Here is a 23,971-nt window from a genome sequence, read left to right on the forward strand (position 1 = left end):
GCAAGCTCTTTTTAATATTATAAACTATGAAATACAGAGTTTCAGAGAGTTCTAATTGCTCTCCATTTGTGCTTCCTCTAAACCTGCTATGTGTCCGTTTGACATCCTAATCAGCTGATCAGCTGTTGTGGGCTTGTTAAAAGCGGATGTGTGCTGGAGTAGTCTCTGCAGGGGGGAGGGAAAGAAATCGCATGTTTTGCATTAATGCAGGGTTATACAGTCATGTAAATATGCAAATATTCCAATTGAAATCAGGATATAAGGGGACCTTTTTACCATGTTTTTAAATGCAAATGAATGTGTATTTAGTACTAGCATAATTTAGCCACTCCCCTTTTAACCCAGTATGTTCTGCATTTTAGGTGCTGTATAGAAGCGCCCAAAGAGGGATGCTTGGGAAACCACAAAGTCAGTCAAGTGGGTAAACAAAGTCCTTGATGAACCCTGGGTTCTGAAGGCCCCTGGAAATCAGTCTCTCAGCAGGGAGATCACTGGAAGAATTGGTGTTGTTTTCCAGGACAGCCTCATAGTCTAAAGTCACACAAGCACTACATAATATAAATTACAGTACTTGATTATCTTGAGTCACTAATCCACTATACAGCAGCGATTCAGCTGTAGAAACAGAATGCTAATGTATTGGATCTGGCAGTTTGATTATGTATAGTTTTGCAACAGTGAAGAAACTAGGAGAATATATTTATTCACCTTTGTTGGCTAAATGACATTGCCAAAACTGGGATGTGCATTAGATTCGCATCATATAGTCATCTTAGTCCTGAGCTAAAGCAAAAGGAGAAGCTGCTTCAAGAGCTGCACCTGGAGCTCCTATTTGAGGGAGATCAACTCTAACTAAATAGCAAGGGCTCAATGCTATGCAATCCTGGGATTTGTAGTTTGGTAAGGCACCAGCATCCTTTGGCAGAGAAGGCTCAAAACATGGTTAAACTACAGCCCGCATGACTCCATAGCATTGAACCAAGGCAATTAAAGTGGATTCATTCTACACCATTGATGCACCCCAAAGTTTTCCATTGCTGGAAGATTTTGTGTCCTAACACTTTTGTTTTTTAAATAAGGAAATCTAAACAGACAGCCACTGTAATGAGTTCTCTTTTTTGACTAAATTACCAAGAGTGCACTTTCTGCCATTGCGCAATACATTTGGCAGCAAATCCTTTTTTGGTTTCAGGGTTTTGAAAACTGAGGTGTGCATTAGATTCAATGGCGCATTAGACTTGAGTAAATAAGGAGGTGTGTGTGTGTATATTCGTAGGTCATGTTGGCACTTAAACATAGTAGGGAAAAACATGTTTCTTCTTCTTCTCTGTACTCTTGTGCATCATATACAATACAGATATTTAGACTGTGGCCTCTTCCACACAGCTGTATAAAATCCCACATGTGCTTTGAACTGGGTTATATGGCATTAAATTTTTGCCGCATCTGTAAGCCACCTTGAGTCCCCCCCCTGGGGTTGAGAAAAGTGGGGTAAAAATGAAGTGAATAATAAATAAATATTAAATAAATATGGCAGCGTGGACTCAGTTCAAAGCAGATATTGTGGATTACCTTCCTTTATATTCTTAGTAATATGGCTGTGTGGAAGGGCCCTGCAACTTTTGATTAGAACCCCAGTCTTGTAAAATAGGAGGTGACTGCACTACAAATATGGCTATATTATTATTATTTGGAATTGCTGAGAGCACATATTCAAAGTGGGACCCAAGTGAATTCTCAGCCTGCTTCAGAGTGGTCATTAAAGATTATTTTGGTTCAATTGCAAATTACAATTAAGTGTGTCAACTTGAATGTATTCCTGGAGGTTTCGTCATATGATATACTACAGAAAAAATAATTTGTCCTTTGGGGGAAACAGATGTGTTTGTATTTCAAGGGGTTTATCGGATTACTTCAATACAATGATGTAACAGCTGAGGATAGACTCCCTTGCAAATTGGAAACCATTCTGTTTGTGTGTTCCTTTCCCATGCTTTTTAAATGATCTATATAAATCATTGCCTTATCCTGAGGAAAATGTATAATATCACAAAGGATTACACCTTACCCGCTTCATAGGAAATCTGCTACAAAACAAGAGCTTTTTTTGTTGAGTTCCGGGGTCAGAGAAACAGATGGTGAAAACAGAAGAACGGCCTGCCTCAGGGGAGTGTGCTTACTCCATCAATGTTTAACATTTACACAAATGATCAGCCAACGCCAGAAAAAACAGAGTTTCATCTATGCTGATGATCGTGCCATCACTGCTCAAGCAGCGGGCTTTGAAATTGTTGAACAGAAGCTCTTCGAATTTTTAGGTGCTCTTACTGCCTATTATAGGGAAAACCAGCTGATTCCTAATTCAACTAAAATGCAGATAGGTGTTTTCCATCTTAAGAACAGACAAGCATCTTGAGTCTCGAGGATTACCTGGGAAGGAATCCCACTGGAGCATTGCAGCACACCCAAATACCTGGGAGTTACTCTGAACTGTGCTCTGACTAACAAGAAGCACTGCTTGAATATCAAGCAAAAAGTGTGTGCTAGAAATAATATTATACAAAAGCGGACTGGCACAACCTGGGGATGACAACCAGATACATGAAAACATCTGCCCTTTCACTTTGCTACTCTGCTGTTGAATATTCATGCCCAGTGTGGAATACATCTCACCATGTTAAAACAGTGGATGTGGCTCTTAATGAGACATGCCGCATTATCACAGGATGCCTATTCCCAACACCACTGGAGAAATTATACTGTTTAGCCAGTATTGCACCACCTGACATCTGTCGGGAAGTAGCAGCCAATAATGAAAGGACCAAGGCATGGACATCTCTGGCCCATCCTCTGTTTGGATATCAGTTAGCATGCCAATGCCTTAAATAAAAAATAGCTTCTGAAGATCTATATACTTGCAGGAACACATCAGCAAGCGAAAGTCCAAAAGTGGCAGGCTAAAACCTCAATTAGTAGCTGATACCGGACGAGAAACTCCCTCCTGGGCACACCAAATTGATCTAATTTAATTTTAAATTTTAAATTATGTATGTTTTAAGGCATTGAATAATTGGCTCTGTGTAAGCCGCTTGAGTCCCCTGCAGGGTTGAGAAAGGCAGGGTATAGAGTAAATAATAATAAAAAAGGCCCTGAACACGCAGCATTCTGACACCACAAGATGCAGAGCTAATCTTAGGAAATGGGGCTACAAAGTGGAGTCCATGACATGTGAATGTGGAGAAGAGCAAACCCCAGACCACCTATTACAATGAGGGCTGAGCCCTGCCACATGCACAATGGAGGACCTTCTCACAGCGACATTAGAGGCACTCCAAGTGGCCAGCTTCTGGCCAAAGGACATTTAGTGCAATGTCAAGTTTTTAACTTTCTTTGTGGTTTTTTATACATTATGACTGTATTCTTAATTCGCTTCTGACACGATAAATACATAAATGATCTATACAGCCAAAGACTTTGTTCTATGCGGTTTATTTACATTAATGTTTTGGCTTTCTAGAATAAAAAAATGCCAAAAATGTTACTCAGGGCACTTCCACACAGCCATATAACCCAGAATATTGAGGAAGATAAACCATAATATCTGCTTTAAACTGGGTTGAGTCCCCTTCCACACAGCTAAATAAAATCCCATATTATCCCACATTATCTGCTTTGAACTGGATTATATGGGCAATGTGGACTCAGAAAACCCAGATCAAAGTGTTATCTAGCAATTTAGAGCGGCATTGGATAGTGAGATCCAAGCCGCTGTGGGTTAAGCCTAGTGAAAAAAAGAAGCCAATATTCCAGAATAGATCTCACCAAGTTGAAGTAGAAGCCACCAAGGTGTTTTAATTTCAGCTGAAAATGATGCCAGCCCACGCTAATTTGCCAAAAATAGGCTGAGATAAATTATACAGGAAAAGAGGCATTTTTATACATCCAAGAAACACAGGTATCTATAACAAATAGCAAAACAACAAGTAGTCAACTGTTATACACAATAGTGTTATACAGTACTTAAATATATGAGTCAATTTAGAAATGATAGCTGAACAAAAAGCTGGACCCAGCTTCGTTGTGATTAGCCAAGCCTGGACAACGTCAATGAGGTCTCTCTGTGAAGGTGGGAGTCCGCCACAACACAGCCAATGGGAGAGCACTGCCTGCTTCCAAGGTAAATTTCCCTCTGTTCAAAGATGAAAGAGGGGCTGGCAGGTCTCTGAGCAATGGGTGAGGTGAAAGCTGATGATGGGATTAAGTATCCTTGATGTGTGGACACAATGACACTGATGGGTCTGTTGAAACTCTTATTGTCCTTTTGCATGTACAGTCTCTGATTGAGCCCAGTGTCCCAAATACCAAGCTCCCAAACAAGTCCAGCTGTAAGACAATTACCTTCAATGGGTGCTGGCTCAGGAGGGAAATCAGGCAGAAAACCCAGTCTCGTGAAAGATGCAAAAAGAAACGTGTATTTTCACGATAGCTATGAGAAGGCAGAACAGCCGTACACACCATACCATGCAAAAGGCTGCCGCAATGTGTGAGCAGTTAAAGAATATATATCTTGGCTTATCTAAAATTGACCAATGGCTGAGGGTCTTCCTCACCTTCTACATCTACAGCAGAGTCTCGCTTATCCAACGTAAATGGGCCGGCAGAACGTTGGATAAGCGAATGTGTTGGATAATAAGGAAAGATTAAGGAAAAGCCTATTAAACATTAAGTTATGATTTTACAAATTAAGCACCAAAACATCATGTTATACAACAAATTTGCTATGTAGTAATTACTGTATTTACAAATTTAGCACCAAAATATCACAATGTATTGAAAACATTGACTACAAAAATCCAGAATGTTGGATAATCCAGAACGTTGGATAAGCGAGTGTTGGATAAGTGAAACTCTACTGTACTTTGGCATAAGTGATACCTGTGACCTCACTTGTTGATTTCAAACTAACTTTTGGTCTTGGAACTTTCTTGAGAAAGGCACCAGCTCACAAGAAGAGAGGGGCATATACAGAGGCAAAGCTACATAGGCAAGAGTTTACTATTTTTTGGCTTATGGTCCCTTCACAACAGAAAATATTGTTCATATAAATGTCCATGGCTGGGAATAACAAAGAGGAAGATAGCCTTTCCAAGACTGTGGCACAGCATCCCTTGACTGGAAACTCCATGCCAGGTTGGCAAATTTCATGTATTGTCTAAGCCAGGGGTCCCCAAACTTTTTAAACAGGGAACCAGTTCACGATCCTTCGGACCGTTGGAGGGCCGAACTATAGTTGGCCACCGAGCAATAAATAATAACAACAACAACAATAATAATAAAAAAGAGGGTTGGAAGAGACCCTTTGGGCCATTGAGTCCAATCCCCCTCTGCCTTTGTGCACCAAAAGCACAAGCAAAACACCCCTGACAGATGGCCACCCAGAATCAATGTTAATAATAATAATAATAATAATAATAATAATAATAATAATAATAAAGAGGGTTAGAAGAGACCCCTTGTGCCATTTAGTCCAACTCCCTTCTGCCTTTGTGCACCAAAAGCACTAGCAAAGTATCCCTGACAGATGGCCACCCAGACTCAATGTTAATAATAATAATAATAATAATAATAATAATAAAAAAGAGGGTTGGAAGAGACCCCTTGAGCCATTTAGTCCAATCCCCTTCTGCCTTTGTGCACCAAAAGCACAAGCAAAGCACCCCTGACAGATGGCCACCCAGCCTCAATGTTAATAATAATAATAATAATAATAATAATAATAATAATAATAATAATAATGGTTGTAAGAGAAGAAGGGACCCCTTGGGTAATTTATCCCAACCCCCTTCTGCCCTTGTGCTGTGGGGGCCGGATAAATGGCTTCGATGGGCCGCATCCGGCCCCCGGGCCTTAGTTTGGGGACCCCTGGTCTAAGCAGTGACACAAAGGAAGAGTGGTCCATCTGGCTCCTGTTATCTCCTGTGCTACTTGGTTTGTATAGGTTCTATTCAAGGTAGCTGGTTAATCCAATCATGTAAATGAAGCCTGGCAAGGCATTGGCAGACCTTCCCAGGACAGGAAAATGCGGGCAAAGGTCATTGCAAGGCATCAGTTGGTGACTTCTCCAATATCCACAGGGGGGCTGGGTTAACACAGATGATGGGGCAGGGAATTCGGCACAAGGGAGGGGATTATGGGTTAGGTAGTTGATGGGGGAGAGAGAGATTGAGAGAGAGAGAGAGGAAATGAAAGGCAAAGGGAAAAAAGGAAGCAAAATGGGGCTTGGAATATTGTTTAAAGACTATCTGGTGTGTAATGATTTAGATATATGTGTGTGTGTGTTTCAGTAGAATGAGTCAAAGATTATACAGAGAGGAAAGAATATGTATAAAGGATACATTTTGGATTTGAGAAATAAGGGCAAGATTATAATATATCTACTGTATATAATCAAGTATAAGCCTAGTTTTTCAGCCCTTTTTTTAAGACTGAAAAAGCCCCCCTCGGCCTATACTCGGGTGAGGGTCCTGGTTGGCTTATATTTGGGTCAGCTTATACTCGAGAATATATGGTACATTTATTATTTTTCTCTATTATTATTGGTATTATTACATTTATTATTTTTCTCTATTATTGTTGCTACTATTACATTTATTTTACTCTATTATTATTACAGTAGAGTCTCACTTATCCAACATAAACGGGCCAGCAGAATGTTGGATAATAAGGAGAGATTAAGGAGAAGCCTATTCAACATCAAATTAGGTTATGATTTTACAAATTAAGCACCAAAACATCATGCTATACAACAAATTTGACAGAAAAAGTAGTTCAATATGCAGTAATGCTACGTGGTAATTACTGTATTTATGAATTTTGCACCAAAATATCACGATATATTGAAAACATTGACTACAAAAATGTGTTGGATAATCCAGAATGTTGGATAAGCGAGACTCTACTGTATTTTACTCTATTATTATTACAGTAGAGTCTCACTTATCCAACATAAACGGGCCGGCAGAACGTTGGATAAGCGAATATGTTGGATAATAAGGAGAGATGAAGGAGAAGCCTATTAAACATCAAATTAGGTTATGATTTTACAAATTAAGCACCAAAACATCATGCTATACAACAAAGTTGACAGAAAAATTAGTTCAATACGCAGTAATGTTATATTGTAATTACTGTATTTACGAATTTAGCACCAAAATATCACGATATATTGAAAACATTGACTACAAAAATGTGTTGGATAATCCAGAACGTTGGATAAGCGAGTGTTGGATTGCATTAAATAGCTTTCTCAAAACCACAACAGAAAAGAAGCGCCGTCGTGAAAATTCTATCCTGTGCAGTCAGTTGAGAACTTTGAGGCAGGCCTCAAACGGCCTTCATTTCCATAGCAACAGGTGAGTAACTAAACCGACCAATCAGAAACGAGGGCTTTAACAGAAGATTTCCAACGTCGGGAATGAGAGGGCCAAGGGAAATAAAGAAAGGCGGGACTCAGCGAGTGGCAACGAATCCAAACGGGACTGAGTACGGAATGAACCAATGAACTTGGCGGCGTGGCATGCGCGGACCAATGGGAATGCGTATAAGCGGAGGCGGGCCAGCCAATGGCGTGGCGCGCAGCGAACAAAAGGCCCTGCGCCCCTCCCCCAGAACAATTTCATATGACGCAGCGGTTGGAGCCGGTGGGAGAAGAAGGCGTTTTTCGTTGCCGCGGCCATTTTGTGAGGAGAAGACAGCAGCGACGGCGACGGCGACAGCGAGACGAAGCCGAGGATGAGCTTGGAGAAGGCCGGAGGGGTTTAATCGCCCGGGGCGGGTGGAGTAGGAGGAAGGGGTTTTTCGGCCTGGTCTGTTCCTTCTTTCTCTCCTCGGCCTGTCAGCCCTGTGGGAGGATGTCGAGCAGCAGCAGCAGTAGCAGCTCCTCGGCGTCGGAAGGGCCTGCTTCGGGCGGAGGCGGCGAGGACGCCTGCCGCGACTACCAGTCGTCGCTCGAGGACCTGACCTTCAACAGCAAGCCGCACATCAACATGCTGACGATCCTGGCCGAGGAGAACGTGCCCTTCGCCAAGGACATCGTCTCGCTCATCGAGGCGCAAACCGCCAAGGTTTTTATACACTCTCCGCCGAATATACGCTCTCTTTCTCTCTCTCTTTCTCTAACACCTTCCCCTTACCTTTCCCCTCAGTCTCCCAATCGACAGGGAAAAAAGGGCTCTTTCTATGTATCTGTAGATAATATATCAGGCCTAGGCCAACTTGGGCCCTTCAGGTGTTTTGAACTTCAACTCCCACAATTCCTAACAGTGTTAGGAATTGTGGAAGTCCGAAACACCCGTGGACCCACAGGTTTGAGAACCACTGATCTACAGGATGGAGCTAATACAATTCGACACTATTTTAGGTGCTATGGAATCATGGGAACTGTAGTTTTCCAAGGCCTTTAGTCTTCACTGCCCCAAAGTGCTGGTGTCTCATCAATCTACAACTCCCATGATTTCATAGCATAGCATTGCAGTTAAAGTGGTGTCAAGTTGGCCCAGGCCTGACATGTTATCTACAGCAGTGGTTCTCAACCAGTGAGTCCCCAGATGTTTTGCCCTTCAACTCCCAGAAATCCTAAAAGCTGCTAAATCTGGCTCGGATTTCTGGGAGTTGTAGTTCAAAACAGTTGGGGACCCACAGGTTGAGAACCACTGATCTGTAGGGTGGACCACTATAGAACCACATTTCAGAGAAAGAAAAGGTGATATATGTACAGACATATATATTTATCTGTAGGGGTAGGCCAGAAGCCACAACCGGAGTTTCAGAATGGAGCCAACTTTCAGGAGGAAAAGGGGCAATATAGATATATAGGCATAGATATATGTGTATATATACACATACAAGGTAGGCCAAAGTCACAAAGGGTTTTCAATATAGAGCCACATTTCAGGGAAAGAAAAGGTGATGTTTTTGTATATCTGGGTATATAGTCATATGTATGTATATATTTACCAGAGGTAGGCCAGAAGCTGGAAGAGTTTCGGAATAGAACCAACTTTCAGGGGAAAAAGAGGTGATATAGATATATAGACATAGCTGTATCTGTAGATATATATCTATAAGGTGGGCCAAAAGTCACAAAGGGATTTCAATGTAGAGCCAAATTTCAGGAAAAGAAGAGGTGATATGGATGTATAGGCATACACACACACACACAAACACAAAAAGTGGGCCAAAATAACAAAGAGTTTTTACTTTAGGACCAGATTTCAAGGGGGAGAGGGGTGATTTTCTAAATATTTGTAGATACATAGACACTTATATTTATATATCTACAGGAGTAGGTCAGAAGCCGCAAGAGGAGTTTCAGAATGGGGCCAACTGTCAAGGAGGAAAAGAGGCAATATAGATATATAGAAATAGCTACATCTATAGATATATACAGGGTGGGCCAAAAGTCACAAAGGGGGTTTCAATATAGAGCCAAATTTCAGGGAAAGAAGAGGCACGGTATTGTTTGTGGGTGGTATTTAAAGGCCACATTTGTGTTAATCTGGAACATCAGCATTTGAAAGGAATCATAGAACTATATGATCTCAAAACCCTTTAATGGCCAGGGTTGTATCTATCACATGAGTTACACAAAAGTGGGTAGGATTCAAAACCAGTGGAGCCCCAGTTAGCTTGGCCTGCTATCAGAAATTCAGATCTTGTAGAACAATGATTCCCAGGTATAGGTCCTCCAAGTGTTTTGAACTCATAACTACCCCAGTTAGCTTGGCCTATTATTACTGGTCCACTCATAACTGCCAGAAGTCTCAGTCAGCATGGCCTACAGTTGGGAATTCGGGGAAGATATACTTTTTATAAATGCCTGTTTTTTATTAGAAAGGCCAATACAGTATATTTAAACTAGAGTATCATTCTGGGATCCAGATTGGACCTGAAAACAGTGTTTCTGTGTCCCCCATTATCACTCCTTTCATGCACACCCATAAAAACTGTATAGGAGACAGGGAGAGAGTCTGTATATAATGTAAATTTAAACCACCAGCATCCCAGGTTTTCAGAAAAGGTGGAATATAAAAAAAATAGTATCAGTTCGCAAAGAGATCTTTTGAGACTAACAGAGCAAAATGTGAGTGGCTTAAGATCTCATAGTCTTTTCTGTTTCTGTAGTCTACAAAAGCTTATACCACCAAGTTCTTAACTCTTAGTCTCAGAGGTGCCATAAGTGTCCATTGCATACTGTTTTGTATGCATGAGTGAGAGAGATCAAAGTCAGAGGGAGGAGTTCACGTGCTGAAAACAGGCAGGTCGGAATAAGCGGGGAAATGTACAAGAAAGTAAGTTGGGGAAGGAAGTGTGGAGGTTCAATATTTGTAAAAGCTGACAAAGGCCTACAAAGAAGGATGAGGGAAAGTAAACCTGAGCAGTTGAGGGATGTTATGTGTGTTGGGTGGAATCAGGCAGGCCCAAAAGGCATAAAAGGTGATCTCTTGAGAAAGAGGAAATGTGTACTTCAAAAAATCTATTTGCTCAATCATACATGGTGAACATACACATTTTTGGCCATTGTTGTAAGTACAGACACCAAAATCCTTGGCTGACCCATAAACATATGTCTGTGTAGCAGGCTCTCCAGTATCAGGGCAGATTAAAAAGGTTTATGGATAGATTCATCCATGGGATGTGAATGTAGAAGCATAGGCTGTGGCAATGGGTGAATTAAGGGAAAAGCAGGGAAAAGGTGCGAATGGTGTGCAGGAATGAGTCCTGGGACACAGTATGGCAATGTATAGGTAGGAGGTATAGGTGATTTGCTCAGTATCTTAAGGCCTGCCTTGGGGTATCAATGAGAAACCGGTTGAGAAGGTGGCCTAGAAAATACTTTGTTATAGCTAGAAGTAGATTGAAAGATAAGTGAATGCAGTTTTTTCCTGGGAGTGGGGGAGTGAAGGGTGGGGGAAGATGATTAGAGTATGGAGGGTTGTTTGTAATGCAAAATAAGGGAGTAAAAAACCATTCAAAGGCTAGATAAAGCAAGGACCTCAGACAGTATTTGTCTGCGGATAGGGCAGAGTTTGGACAGTGGGGGGTGGGGGAGAATTGGCTTCATGGCAGTATAGTTATAGGATAAAGGGAAATGTGTAAGAATGTAGCAGATGTGTGAAGGGCAGAGTGCTCCTCACCAGTAACTGGGAGGATACTATGACAGTCTCTTCAAGCTTGTGTAAAAGAGGGAGAGACAACATGGCGGTCTGGCAGTGACTGTGCAGCAACAGCCATGCTCTGCCATGCTGTTAGGAATAGCATGCTTTGGTCTTTGCTTTGGCTGTTAAAAATATTTGGTAATAAATGGAAAACATCAGTTTATTTAAAATATTAATGCCAAAATAAAAGGATTGACAAGGTTTTGAAAACAAGGATTACTTTATTGTCTCAGCCATTGTGGTCATTTAAATAGATGAGACATAAAAATACTTGTGTGTGTGTGTGCGCGTGCGTGCGTGAGGGAAGGAGGGAATTTGCCCCTATGTTGTTTTCTGGGGAAGATGTTTCTGAGGCACGGGCGAATTGTTACATTCCTAGAACGCTTGAGTAATAAGAATCATGGTAGATGAGAAGGGAGTATGCGTGCGTGCCTGTGTGTGCCTAATTCTCCTCATAGAGCAGCCCATTCATTAGAGCAGGGAAAGAAATGTTCCACCCTGTCTGTAGGAATTGCTGCAGCCTTACAATCCCAACATGGCGCCAGAAGATACATATGATGCAAAAAGAGGCTGCAAATCTAATCCAGGCATTATGTCAGAAAATCCAGGCATTGTGTTAGCTTAACCTAAACAGCATATAGTCAGCTATCTCATCTTTTTATCATTGAAATAGTGAAAGGCTAACAGACATTTACTGTAGTGAAAGTTTCTTGATTCTTTCCCTTTTTCCTGTCCCCCCCCCCCCCCCACCTACCCCTTCTCTGCTTCCTTCAGAGTGTTGGGCTTTTTTATTTTACAAATTTAATCTGGGATTTTAAAATACAATATTTAAACCAGGGATACAGAAAGGCTGCTTATAGTGTAGATTGAGTGGCTACAATATAATATCCAGACACTTCCCACAATTATTTTTCATATGTTTACAGCCTTTCTGTTAGTGACTAGAAATACATTGCAGTATTGTTTGGGTTGGGGTGGTTACCTAGTTATCCCCTTAAGTTTATTTAAAGACGTCGAAAATCTGTATCTCTAATTAGATGTGCTTAGTTGTCATTAGCGACTAGGATGAAACAGGAGATCTGAGTTCTCTGAAAACCACTTTTGAAAGTTGTGTCTGGAGACAAGTTTCTATTTAGTGTAAAACAGAGTGGTTTGATTACATTTTTAATAAATGATTTTGAAATGTGTGACTGGTATTTTAAACTGTAAATAAAATGTATGAAATATGTATTTGTCTTTTTATTTACCGGGTGTAGTGCAGAATCTGTTTATAAAGTGTTACATTATTCTGTGTCCTGGGTTTACAACAAAAGATGTGTGAGGAAGTCTAAAAACTTTGGGGAAACCCAACAGAAAAACACAGGCCCTCACATTTTCAACACTCATTCCTGTGACGTTTGGAGAAGTACTGCAGACATTCTGTTGAGCTCTGAATATGGTTTTCCTGCAAATAAGCTTGACATTAATTCACCTTCGGCTTACTAGGGGTTTGTGTTGCCTATTGCGCTTCCACAACATCCTGATAATCTAAACTTGGGTTTGCCTTGACATTTAGGGGAACTCCCCCCCCCCCCCCCGTGCTTCCTTTCAAACTATTGAAATAGATTGGTAACTTAATACTGTGGTCCTACATTCTCATTCACAGATGTGTTCTCATTTCAATTTGGGGCTTGCTACTTTATTCCTAAAAGGAGATCATATGATAGTCTGCTTCTCTGTGTCATATCTCCACATAATTCCATTAGTGTATTAGGACTTTATAATCCATGAAATAACAGCTTTGCTGCCTAAGAGGGGTAAAATTGTATGCTTTGGGAGTAAGATCTTAGAAGAACAGCTATATCTTGGTCTGCCCATTATCCATCATAAAAAGGGAGTACAACCATTGAACAAAACTGTTCAAAGTGCATTTAATTCTTCCCAAGTTCTATTGTAATGAGTAAAATTGAATCCCGACAGTTGCAGACTGTTAGGTTGTGCCTAGTAAATTATTTTTAAATCCATAAATTACTTTGGTAATTAATACCCCTTTCTACCTGTCATATATGTCATGCCTGTTCTCTTTTTTGTTTTATATGAAGAAATATTTCCCTTTGCAATACTTTTTTTGTACATGAAATTTGATAAAAGTCCCATCTGGTTGAAGATAGATAAAATTATCAGAAGCACATTTCAAATAGTGATAAGCTAATTAAATGGTTTAAAGGCCTTGTGCTGAAAAAAAATCCAGACCACATAGAGGGTGAAGCTAAATCAAAGATGGTTCAGGTTTATTGACACTAAACAAAGAAACAAAGGATTTGCCTTCTACAAATTTCTTCACAACTTGAGGCAGCTCACTTTGTCTGGGTATTTGAATTTTGATTGCCAGCCCTATTAGTTGCCAGCCCTATTAGTTGCCATGTAACCTCATGTAAATACTAGAGTTTTGGAATCATTTGGATAGTAAATGGGAATTGCATTACTCCTGTGCCAAAGGAGGGTAATTGGTAAGCAACATGTGTTAGAGCCATTTAATTGCCCGTCTGAAGAGGTCCTTATACATTCGGATGCTTTTTGGGAGCTTTCTATCCCTGGTATGGATGAGTTACTAATGCCCATTTTGAACAGAACCAAGAAGGCTTCCACTTTCCTTAGAAGTTAATTTTCAAGAACACAATATGCACTGCATGAACTGGAGCACATCTTATGTGTGGAGAAAACTGTCCGGCGTGCTCCTTGGACATTGAGGAGTGTCCGGACATGGAAGACTGTCCGCTTTGCCAGTCTTTGGTTTCAATATTGAGCCTTTCTGTTCACCATAACTCCATTTGGGATTTTTACCTTTTTTTTCCTTTCAGTTGTATGGTTGTGACAATCTAGAGTGGGAATGGCTACTGGCCAGTCTTGATGACACTTTCATAGACTTTTGAATTGCAGCAAAGTAACTTTATTTCAAATGTGGCTTACTAAGTGGTGGCGTTGGTCACCATCTTTCCATCTACTGAGAATTTGCCCTTCATTTATAGAACTTACATATCTTTAAGTTGGTTCATATCCCATCTTACAGAGATTGCAGCAGAAGTTGGTATATGTGCCTTATAAATCTGTTCTGTTCCCACAGTATATAAATAAAGTGGCTCTGCTGGATACTCCTAACAGTAATTATATTGTCTTGGATCTATTTGGAATCTCCCTGATCTAATAGATAACAGTGAACCTGATATTTTTGTTGGTTTTGAGCTAGTTGGCTATCAAATCTTTGGAGCATCTTTTAAAATAATTGTTGTAAAATAGAGGTATGGTGATTTGGGATATGGTAACTAAAAAAAATTAAAATGTTTTTGTTACAACTGAATGTCTTAGCTTTTTTCTTATTACTACAGGCTCCTTCTAGTGAGAAACTTCCTGTCATGTACCTTATGGATTCTATTGTCAAGAATGTTGGAAGAGAATACCTTGCTGCATTTACTAAAAACTTAGTTGCAACATTTGTTAATGTGTTTGAAAAGGTATATAAATGTGCTTTCATAAATATTTTCAGATTTGCTGTTGTATAAATAAACACTTGGCACAAAATCCTGGTTATGTGGGTGTATAAATATAAAGAGTACAGTAGAACTGTATATCTCACTTTTAAAAATTCACTCTCACTGATTTTCATATAATAATTTAGTTAAGCAAACATCAAGACAGTAGAATCAATATATATCTATATATTTGTTTAATCTTAAATAATTTGTCAGTTGGTTCTTTACTTAATTATGCTTAGACTCACTGAAATCAATAGAAGTCATCTTACTTCATTGTGTTTGCTCTAGGGCTGACCAGTTCTCAGTCCATTACAGTAATTTGTGAAAACACACTTGGATTTAAAGCCAAACAATTTTAGCCTCCTAGATCTACACATACATGTTTTGAATGGCTGTGTAAAGCTGAAGATGGCTAAAAGAAATTAAAACATTTGAATAATGACATCCATGGAATAGGGCATAACTTCCCTAGCATACTTAAATAAACTTTTCAGATGAGTAGCTATGTTATTTTCTTCAAGCATAAAAAGGACGAGGGAGAGAGAGAAAAAAAGAATGTAACAATACCTTTAAGATTAATCTTTTTATTTTCGCATAAGCTGTCATGGGTATCAAGCCACTTTTTTTTTACATACTCTGCTACGTCTGAACTAGTGGGTTTATATTCATAAAAGCTCATTCAAAAATATAAATGTTAGTCTTAAAAGTGTTGCTACATTTTCCCTTTTCCCTCCTCATTTTTTGTTACTCAAATTAGCCCTTAGCTTGGTTAAGATAATGAAGTATCAATGCTATAATTTTTAGATTGTAGAATATCTTGAGAAATGTCACATATATTTAAAAACCTGGATTATGAAAATTATAAGTCTTGTTTTGAGAGTTGCATATGAGAACATGCCAGAATCTTAAGTGTTTGGAATAAATGAGAGTATTTGACTCTAACTTGGCTGGGATGTTAAAACTTGGATGTCAAAATATACATAGTATGTTTGGATTATCTGTGCAAATCCCAACCCTAATTGTGAGCTAGAGTTATTTTGAAATCAGTAGAACTTCAGTACACATATATGAACATGGTGTAGCCTGAGAAGTTAGTTTCTGTGATCTTGGTGTGTGAAAAGAAGCATGACACACATGTTTTATTAACGTAACAAGCCATAGAATTGTTCTGTTGTTCTTAGGTGGATGAAAATACTAGGAAAAGTTTATTTAAATTGCGTTCTACGTGGGATGAAATTTTCCCTTTGAAGAAACTATATGCACTTGATGTCCGGGTGAATTCAGTAGACCCTGCTTGGCCAATTAAGCCACTACCCCCTAATGTGAATACTTCTAGCATCCATGTGAATCCTAAGTTTTTAAACAAATCGGTAAGTTTTTACAGCTACTGTGTGCTGATTTAGAGTGGAGTGACTTCCATTTTATCTCAGACACTGAGACTTGATGCTCTTTAAAGTAGTATTTAAAGTCTTTGGCTGTTATATCATTGTATATGAGTTGTTTTTTTTAAAAAAACATTCTTAGTTCTGCTGTTACTTTGCTTAAATAAAAGTCAATGATTTTTCTGTTTATCCATTGCATTAAATATCAAATGACACTAATTGCAGTTTTATGTATATGTAAAAACATTAAAATGTAATCGCAAAATTGTAGCTTTGAATTAATTGTTGCTTCTACTTCATTTAAGAATCATGTTCTTGCCTATTTTCTTGGTAGCCCGAGGAACCTCCTGTACCTAGCTCTACAGTCACCACTTCTCCAGTATCCTGTTCTGCTGTGTCCTCTACTCCAGTTGTTCCAGAAGTACAAAAGAATTTGACTCAAGAACAATTAATACGACAGCAGCTTCTGGCAAAACAAAAACAGTTGTTAGAACTTCAACAGAAAAAATTAGAACTGGAACTAGAGCAGACTAAAGCACAACTGGTGAGTAGGATAGAAATAGTTGCTCTAGCCTGTCTGGATGGATTGTTTGCCCTCGTGACAAAATTTAATACAGTGTGTATATTTAGACTTAGCAGAACATTTTAGTAGGCTTGTTAGTGAACTAGCAGAGTCTCACTAGCCCTGTAATTTTCTCTCGCTAGATAAAGACCGACTGTACTTTAAAATACATATTGCGTTCCTATCTTCAACATGTTAATGAGGAAGGATAGGTGTTCTGCAATGCTTTGACTTGTTCTAAATTGCACTCAGGCTATTAGTAGTGGAACTGGCTTTTGAGCCTCTTTTGTTACACCTGGCCTTTAAATTACATTTGATATAATGGCGAGTTCCACGCTCATGGGCAGGATTTACTATTCAGTGCTTGAATTGAAACCACTAAATTGGACGATTTCTTGCTGTGGCATTGAAAGTAGCTAAAGAGTTAAAGGATCTTTAGGAAATCTACTAAAATATCACACAGCAGATGCAACATTAGGCCATCTTAATCACCACAGAAATAATTTAACTTTCTTGAAGCATTCTCTTCTTGAATCTTAATTATTTATGTAATGTCATGCATTATTTGATTTAGATTTGTAATGGAAACAGTCTTTAAATCTGGAATTTGATATTTGGTCTTTATTATAAATAAGACTGATTTGTCCGGCCTGTTTGAATATTATCAACACACCATTTTTGGATGCAGAAATTTTATTTATGCCTTTCAGAGATAGTTTTTCAAAAAAGTAGATCTTTAGAAATAAGAATACTAACAATTAGATACTGTAAGTGCCTTTGACATTTTGGTAAACATGGCAGATATAATTGCAAAGAAATTCTGAAATAGAGGCTAATGGGAAAAAATTGCCATTTTACATTCATTCCATAGTAACATCTCTTTTTAGTTACACATGCTTATGATTGGAAATACAGAACAAATTAAATAAATGTTGACTGTTTAAAATTTTGTAATTGTGTGTATTTGAAATATTAGCAATTTTCTTTCTCTCCATATTTTAGGCTGTTTCTCTTAGTGGGTCCAGCTTGAGCCCAGCATCCTTGAAGCAACATGCTCCACAACCCTCACATATGCCAGTTAAAGCTCCCCTTCCGGCTTGTCTGCCACCTGAGAAAAACCGCCTCTCTCCACTCCATGATGTCAAAACACCCAGCAGAGATCCACGTCTTAATAGAACAAGTCAACATTCTTCTCATTCTAAAGATCAAAGCCATAGGAAAGATTTTGTGACGAATCCAGTCAGTCAGACTGATCCAAAGCCTTCCAAAACTTTACAGACTGAAAAACAAACTACATCAAAGCAAGAAAAACAAAAACAGAGTGAGAAATTGCAGAAGAAAGAGTTTGTCCAATTGGATGCAAAATCAAAATCAAAGTCACCATCTCCCTTGCAAATCAAGCTGCCTCATAGTAAAGATACCAGAAACCAAGAATCTGAGAGTAGCAGAGTATCTGAAATAAGCAAGAGAGATCCCAGATTAAAGAAACATCTCGTAGAGAAGCCAGATGGTAAAGATGATGATGCAAAAGAGAAGAGGAGAAGTGTTGAGAAAAAAGACAAAGAAGAACATAGATCAGCTAGTAGTAGAAATAAAATAGTTAATGGCATTGTGCAAAAGCAGGATCTCAATACTGACGAGGTGGAGAAACAAGGTGGAAAGCCAGGAAGGTCAAGTAATAGGAAAAGGTCCCGTTCTCCTAGATCTCGATCACCATCTTCCCATTCTCCAAAACGAAGAGATAGGAGATCTCCCAAAAGAAGGCTTAGGAGTCTTTCTCCTTCCGTAACAAAAATGGGGAAGCCGCGACAATCTGGGCCAAAGTCTCATGCAGAAGACTTTGGGCCAGACATACGGGATGAAAGGAGCTCCAATAAAAGAAGCCTTAAACTGGAACTCAGAGACTCAAGGAGGCCAAAGAGGATTCATGAAGACCGACCACAAGAGGGAATGAACCAGCATTCTTCAAAAGTAACATCTGAACCCAAAGAAAATTTGGAGAACTGGCAAGGTTCTAAGTCAAGCAAAAGATGGAAGTCTGGTTGGGAAGAAAATAAAAAGTAAGTTGGTATATGACCTATAATCAGTCAGATAGATTTGGTAGAGATTTAGGATTATTGCCACAGAACAGAACAGAAGCATATTCTTAAAAGTGCAAAATGAGTTTTTTAAATTACGATTTTTAGTGATACTATAGGAAGACCAAAATTAACATATTGTCTCTGTTGATTTCAGCCCACAAATTAATGAAGAACATCAAAGTGGTAGTAAATCCCCACATCAGAGGCACAGGGAAACTTGGGCAACTAGTAAAGGAATCACATCACCTCGTACACCAAAGCAGCAACATCGACTAAGTGTCGATGCCAATTTGCAGATTCCCAAAGAATTGACCTTGGCAAACAAGAGAGAGCTTTTGAAGAAGGTAATAATTTTTCTTGAACCATAGACCTGTATCCTACATTATTCAATGCCTGTTCACACCATGGCAGAGCCCAGAATAAATGTGTAGGTATTCTCGTAGTGCAACCTCCGCCTTGCAACTGGCAATTGCCTGGAACCTGTTTTCTGGTGCCTTGTATGATTGCAGAGAGAGAGGAGAACATTAATAATTTCTACAATGTGATATAGTCATACTGGATGTTGTCCATAGTTCTCTTCCTGAATAGTTTTCCAAATTAACTCTTAAAATGTTGTTTTATCCCAGGCAAATGAACGCCTATCTTCTGGTGAAATAACACAAGATGACTTCCTGGTTCTGTGTCATAAGATTCATCAGCTCTTCCAGTATCAAGAAGGAAAGCACAGGTGCAATGTGTGGGATAGCCCATCAGGGGAAAAGGGTGTTTCGAAAAAGAAGCCCCTGTTGTCTGAATCGGAATTAATATATCATGAACATAAAGCTAAACTGAAAAGGACACAAGTTCAGCATTCTTTTCCAAGACTCAATATGGTAGATGCTGAAGACATTTTAGACTATCACTTAAAGGATACATTTCTTTCTGCAATTGACACTGAACAAACAAAAAACAAAAGTGGTGGTCAGCTTGGAGAAAGATCAAGACGACATTCCCCTGTTGGGAGTAACAGGCCCTACTCAGAAAATTCACAACATGATGGTCGAAGGAGGCATGATGAGCCAAACTCTTTAAAAGGTAAAAGACGTTTTAAGGTGAAAACTGTTACATCAGTGAGCTCTCAGTAGTTTTCGCACCAAATGTGTGGAAATTAAAGTTTTCAACCAATCATTTTGACGATGAATGTTTAAGTAGTGGTATCAGTTTGTTTTCTATAGTACAATTGGGTATGAGTTCTTTTTTTCTTTTTTTAGGTATTCGTGACGAGCAAAGGCCTACATACAGTGAACCTTACAAGAGAGCGAGATATGAAGATACAGAGAAATCGTTTACCGAGAGTGCAGGATCACGATTCGAGGTTACTGATGGAAAGCAAAGATTTAGTTCATTGTTAGAAGAGAGAGTTCACTTTGAAGACTCTCCTAGGCATCCTGGCACAAGGGCAGGTGGAGATGGACAGCCAACTCACTTTGATGGGCTGGTTAATACAAATTCTAGAATTGAAGGACCACAAGCACAGACGAATGTAAGGTTTGAAGCAGTTCTAGGCCAGCCAGGATCAAAGTTTGATGGACCTCCAGTGCAGTCTGGAGGTAAAGGTTCTCTAATTTTTGATGGGCCACCAGCACCAATGGGAGGTAGTCCCTTGCACTTTGAAGGGCCTACAGGACAAGTTGGGGCAGGAATGGGGATGCAGTTTGAGGATCCCATAGGACAGCCAGGGGGAGCACTGAGATTTGATGGTCCTTCAGGCATAAGATTTGAGGGACAGCCGCCTGGAGTGATGAGATTTGAGAGTCATGGCCAGCCAGGAATGAGGCTTGAAGGACCACCAGGGCAGTTATCTGATGGAATCAGATTTGAGGGACTACATGACCAGCCTCCAGCTAGCATGAGGTTTGATAGCCAGCCATCAGGTGGAATGAGATTTGAAGGGCCACATGACCAGTTAAGGTTTGAAGGGCCTCATGAACGTCCTCTGGGACCTCATGGACCTCCAGGTGGAGGGATGAGATTTGAAGGGCAACCAAGGCCTGGATTACGGTTTGAAGGACCGCATATGCAGCCAGTAGGTCTTCTTGGCCAGCCAGGAGGTAATTTGCGGTTTGATGCACCACATGGACAACCTATGGGTCCACATGGGCAACCAGCAAGTGGTCTGAGATTTGAGGGGCCACATGGACAGCCAGTTGGGCCATTTGGACAGCCAGGGGTTGGACCTAGATTTGAGGGACCTCTTGGTCAGACTGTGGGCCCACATGGACAGCCTGGGATGGGTCCAAGATTTGAAGGGCCTTCCATCCAATCAGGTGGAATGAGATTTGAAGGTCCTATTGGTCAAACAGGCCCAAGATTTGATGGTTGTCAATCAAGATTTGATGATCAACCATCTCAGCCATCGCTTTTGCAAAGACTGGATGGATTGCATGGTCCAAGGTTTGGAATGGGCCCTGCGCACCAAACGCCTATTCGATTTGATGGTCCACCAGGTCACCAGGTTCAGCCACGATTTGACACATCAATACCCCAACGCTTTGAAGATCCTGCAGCACGGTTTGATATTGCTCTTGGACATCAGGGTCATAGAATTGAAAATATGGCTAACCATCCAGCCTCAAGACTAGAAGCTTCACCTTTTGGACAAACTGGCCCTTACAATGAACCATCAGGCCAGCCTCCCTATAATGGGCCATCACAAGGAATGCCATTTCAAAGACCTGAGCAAATATTTGATAATTCTCAGGGACCAAATTTCAATGGGCCTCCTATTCCTGGAGCACAGGCCTTTCCTAATACTCTTAACCGGGCACCTGGACCATTTTATGATGATGGCAACCTTCAAGGGCCTCAGTACGGAAACTTCAATAATATGTCAGTAGGAAATGTTCAGCCACCTCAACAGGTAAGGAGGTTTGCAAAATTTCTATTTTGAATGAAAACTGGTGTGTTCTTGTGCTCACTGGAAGCAACCTGTGTTAATTGGAAAATATGAAATGTATAAAAGTTAGTGGTAGTATGGATATGATTGAATCTAGAGGTTTGATGCCATAAATGTTAGGCTTTCTTTGTGGTCTACACTTTTTGCATTTAACCAGTAATATTAAGGAAAAGGGAATAGAGGCCTATAGAGAGCTGGAAGAGACCCAAGTGTTATCCAGTCCAACTACTTTCCATATAGAAACACACCATGAAAGCACTCCACAACAGATGGCCATTCAGCTTCTGTTTGAAAACCTCTAGCGAAGGAGACTTCTTCACACTTTGAGGCAGTGTATTCCACTGTGAAACAGCTATTACTGTCAGAATGGTTTTCCTAATATTTAGGTGTAATCTGCTTTCTGAATTTTGTCTTTAAAAGAGAAGAAGGCTCCAGTATTGAAAATCTGAGGTAGTATATTTGTTCGCTAGATTTATTTTCGTAGCAGGTATTGAGATTAGCATATGCTTATTTCTTTCCATTATTTGCTCTGTTTCCATCTGAAATCAAGATAGAATAAATAAGTCATTTTACTCAATGGAGTAACAGCACCACTTTTATTCAGAATGGGAAAGAAAAATTAATGATTTCTATTGTTTGGAGCACTTTGCAAAAGCAAAACTGATTCTAATACTTAGCTAATAGCAGTGTTGGTATTCATCTGAGGCAATTAGTACATTTTGCTCCAGCAAATGTCTTAAATGTTAGGCTTTTTATATTGCATTGTTCTGTAGGTGTATGATAATAGTTCTGGAAATTGTTTTTGGCTGTTTTTGAGACTGAATGCAAAATTAAACAGATTTAGAACTTAACAGGGAAGTAATGCAACAGTCAAACTGAAAAAGCACTTGTCTTTGCCAGGTTCCTATTATGTCGATTGCTGCTTCTCAGCCTGTACCTTATGGTCAACCTCAACCACTCTTACCAGTTCACGCACAAAATCCTGGAAGCTTTGTCCAAAATCAACCAGGTAAATATTTAAATTTCTGTCTCCTTTAAGCAAAATGCTAGTTTATCAGAGGCTTTCATATACTGTCCACATTTTAAGGGTCTGTTGCTATGAAGTTGTGATCAGCATGGCTAAGCAACACTCTAATGTTTGTTTTTGACATAGAAGTCGTAGGTGAGGGCCAAGCTGGTTTGTGTAACCTGCTTACATATGGTTCAAATACCAAAAGGGTATGAGAATTCTGAACTCAACTTCACAATCTTTACCGTATTCCAGGAAACTAACAGTTGGGAGTTTTGTTTCAAACACTCCTATTATCCCACACAATGAAGCTTGGATACATTTGTGCTAAGACATGAGAGCAAGCTGCTGTAGGGGAAAAAAAAAACTCTGGAGGAAGAAAATATGAAATGAAAGGGTTAACACCCCCGTGGTATTTGTTTTGCCTCTGTTCAGAAGATATCACCTCCCTTTCCATCCCTGTGATAATTGGATTTTGAAAAATTTGGCTTGTTGTGGAAACAAGGATTGGCGATAAAGCTGCAGTGGAGACACCTTTTCTTCATAATAACTTATCAGGAGAGAATTTCCCTTCCTGAGGATAGATTTCTCTCACTTCCTGTTGTCTCTCCCCCCCCCCCCCCCCCCAAGTTCTTTAAGTCTGATGTTTGCAACTCGGGAACTCTGACATATGTATGCCTACTCCACAATAAACCTGTGTTTAAGGTGCCATAAGAAATTTCAACTTTGAAGTAATACAGTTGCTCCTCAATATTTGCAGTCAGAAACCCTTGCTGACATACTAATGATGGACCCTGATCTAACTTCTTGCCCAATTCTTATTGAAACAGAAGATTGACCCCTTCCCTGGATTTTATTAGTTGTCCTACAATCTTCATATATAAGTGTTTCCAAAATATTAGCGGCAATATTAATTGAAATTGGAGTAGAAGAATAGAACGAACGAGATAGATGACTATATTTTAAAACACTTCTATCTTGGAAGATAATTTCAAACACAGTCACATGGCCTTGTGCACACCTACTGGGATTTTTTTTTATTTAGACTTGTATGTCACAGTACAGATTATTCTAAAGATTATCCTTGATATATCAAAGGAAGTGCACCAAAGAACTGCTGTTAAAGAACTATGCGTCCTAAGACTAATTGGATTTACGGAACTAATTCTGTCTTTCTTTGGAGGCTGGTCTTGTAACATTTGACAGATAATTAATAAAGGGTCAACCAAGTTAGTCTGTTTTAGCCCAAAGGAGAGAGTCTTGAGGGGGCCTTA

General features: G+C 39.7%; 1 protein-coding gene across 1 annotated transcript in view; it reads left to right on the forward strand.

Moving 5' to 3' along the window:
- The first annotated feature begins 7,665 nt into the window (after positions 1-7,665).
- The window catches only part of pcf11 (PCF11 cleavage and polyadenylation factor subunit), a 29,081-nt gene continuing 12,775 nt past the window's right edge, over positions 7,666-23,971 (forward strand). Inside the window, exons 1-9 of the mRNA XM_062974518.1 lie at positions 7,666-8,123; positions 14,582-14,707; positions 15,910-16,098; positions 16,445-16,654; positions 17,675-18,732; positions 18,908-19,097; positions 19,380-19,827; positions 20,004-21,652; positions 22,589-22,697. Coding sequence (XP_062830588.1) covers positions 7,680-8,123; positions 14,582-14,707; positions 15,910-16,098; positions 16,445-16,654; positions 17,675-18,732; positions 18,908-19,097; positions 19,380-19,827; positions 20,004-21,652; positions 22,589-22,697 — 4,423 coding nt within the window. The 5' untranslated portion in view covers positions 7,666-7,679. The remainder of the gene's footprint in view (positions 8,124-14,581; positions 14,708-15,909; positions 16,099-16,444; positions 16,655-17,674; positions 18,733-18,907; positions 19,098-19,379; positions 19,828-20,003; positions 21,653-22,588; positions 22,698-23,971) is intronic.

This window comes from Anolis carolinensis, chromosome 3 (assembly GCF_035594765.1).
Source record: "Anolis carolinensis isolate JA03-04 chromosome 3, rAnoCar3.1.pri, whole genome shotgun sequence".
In the NCBI taxonomy this organism is placed as follows: domain Eukaryota; kingdom Metazoa; phylum Chordata; class Lepidosauria; order Squamata; family Dactyloidae; genus Anolis; species Anolis carolinensis.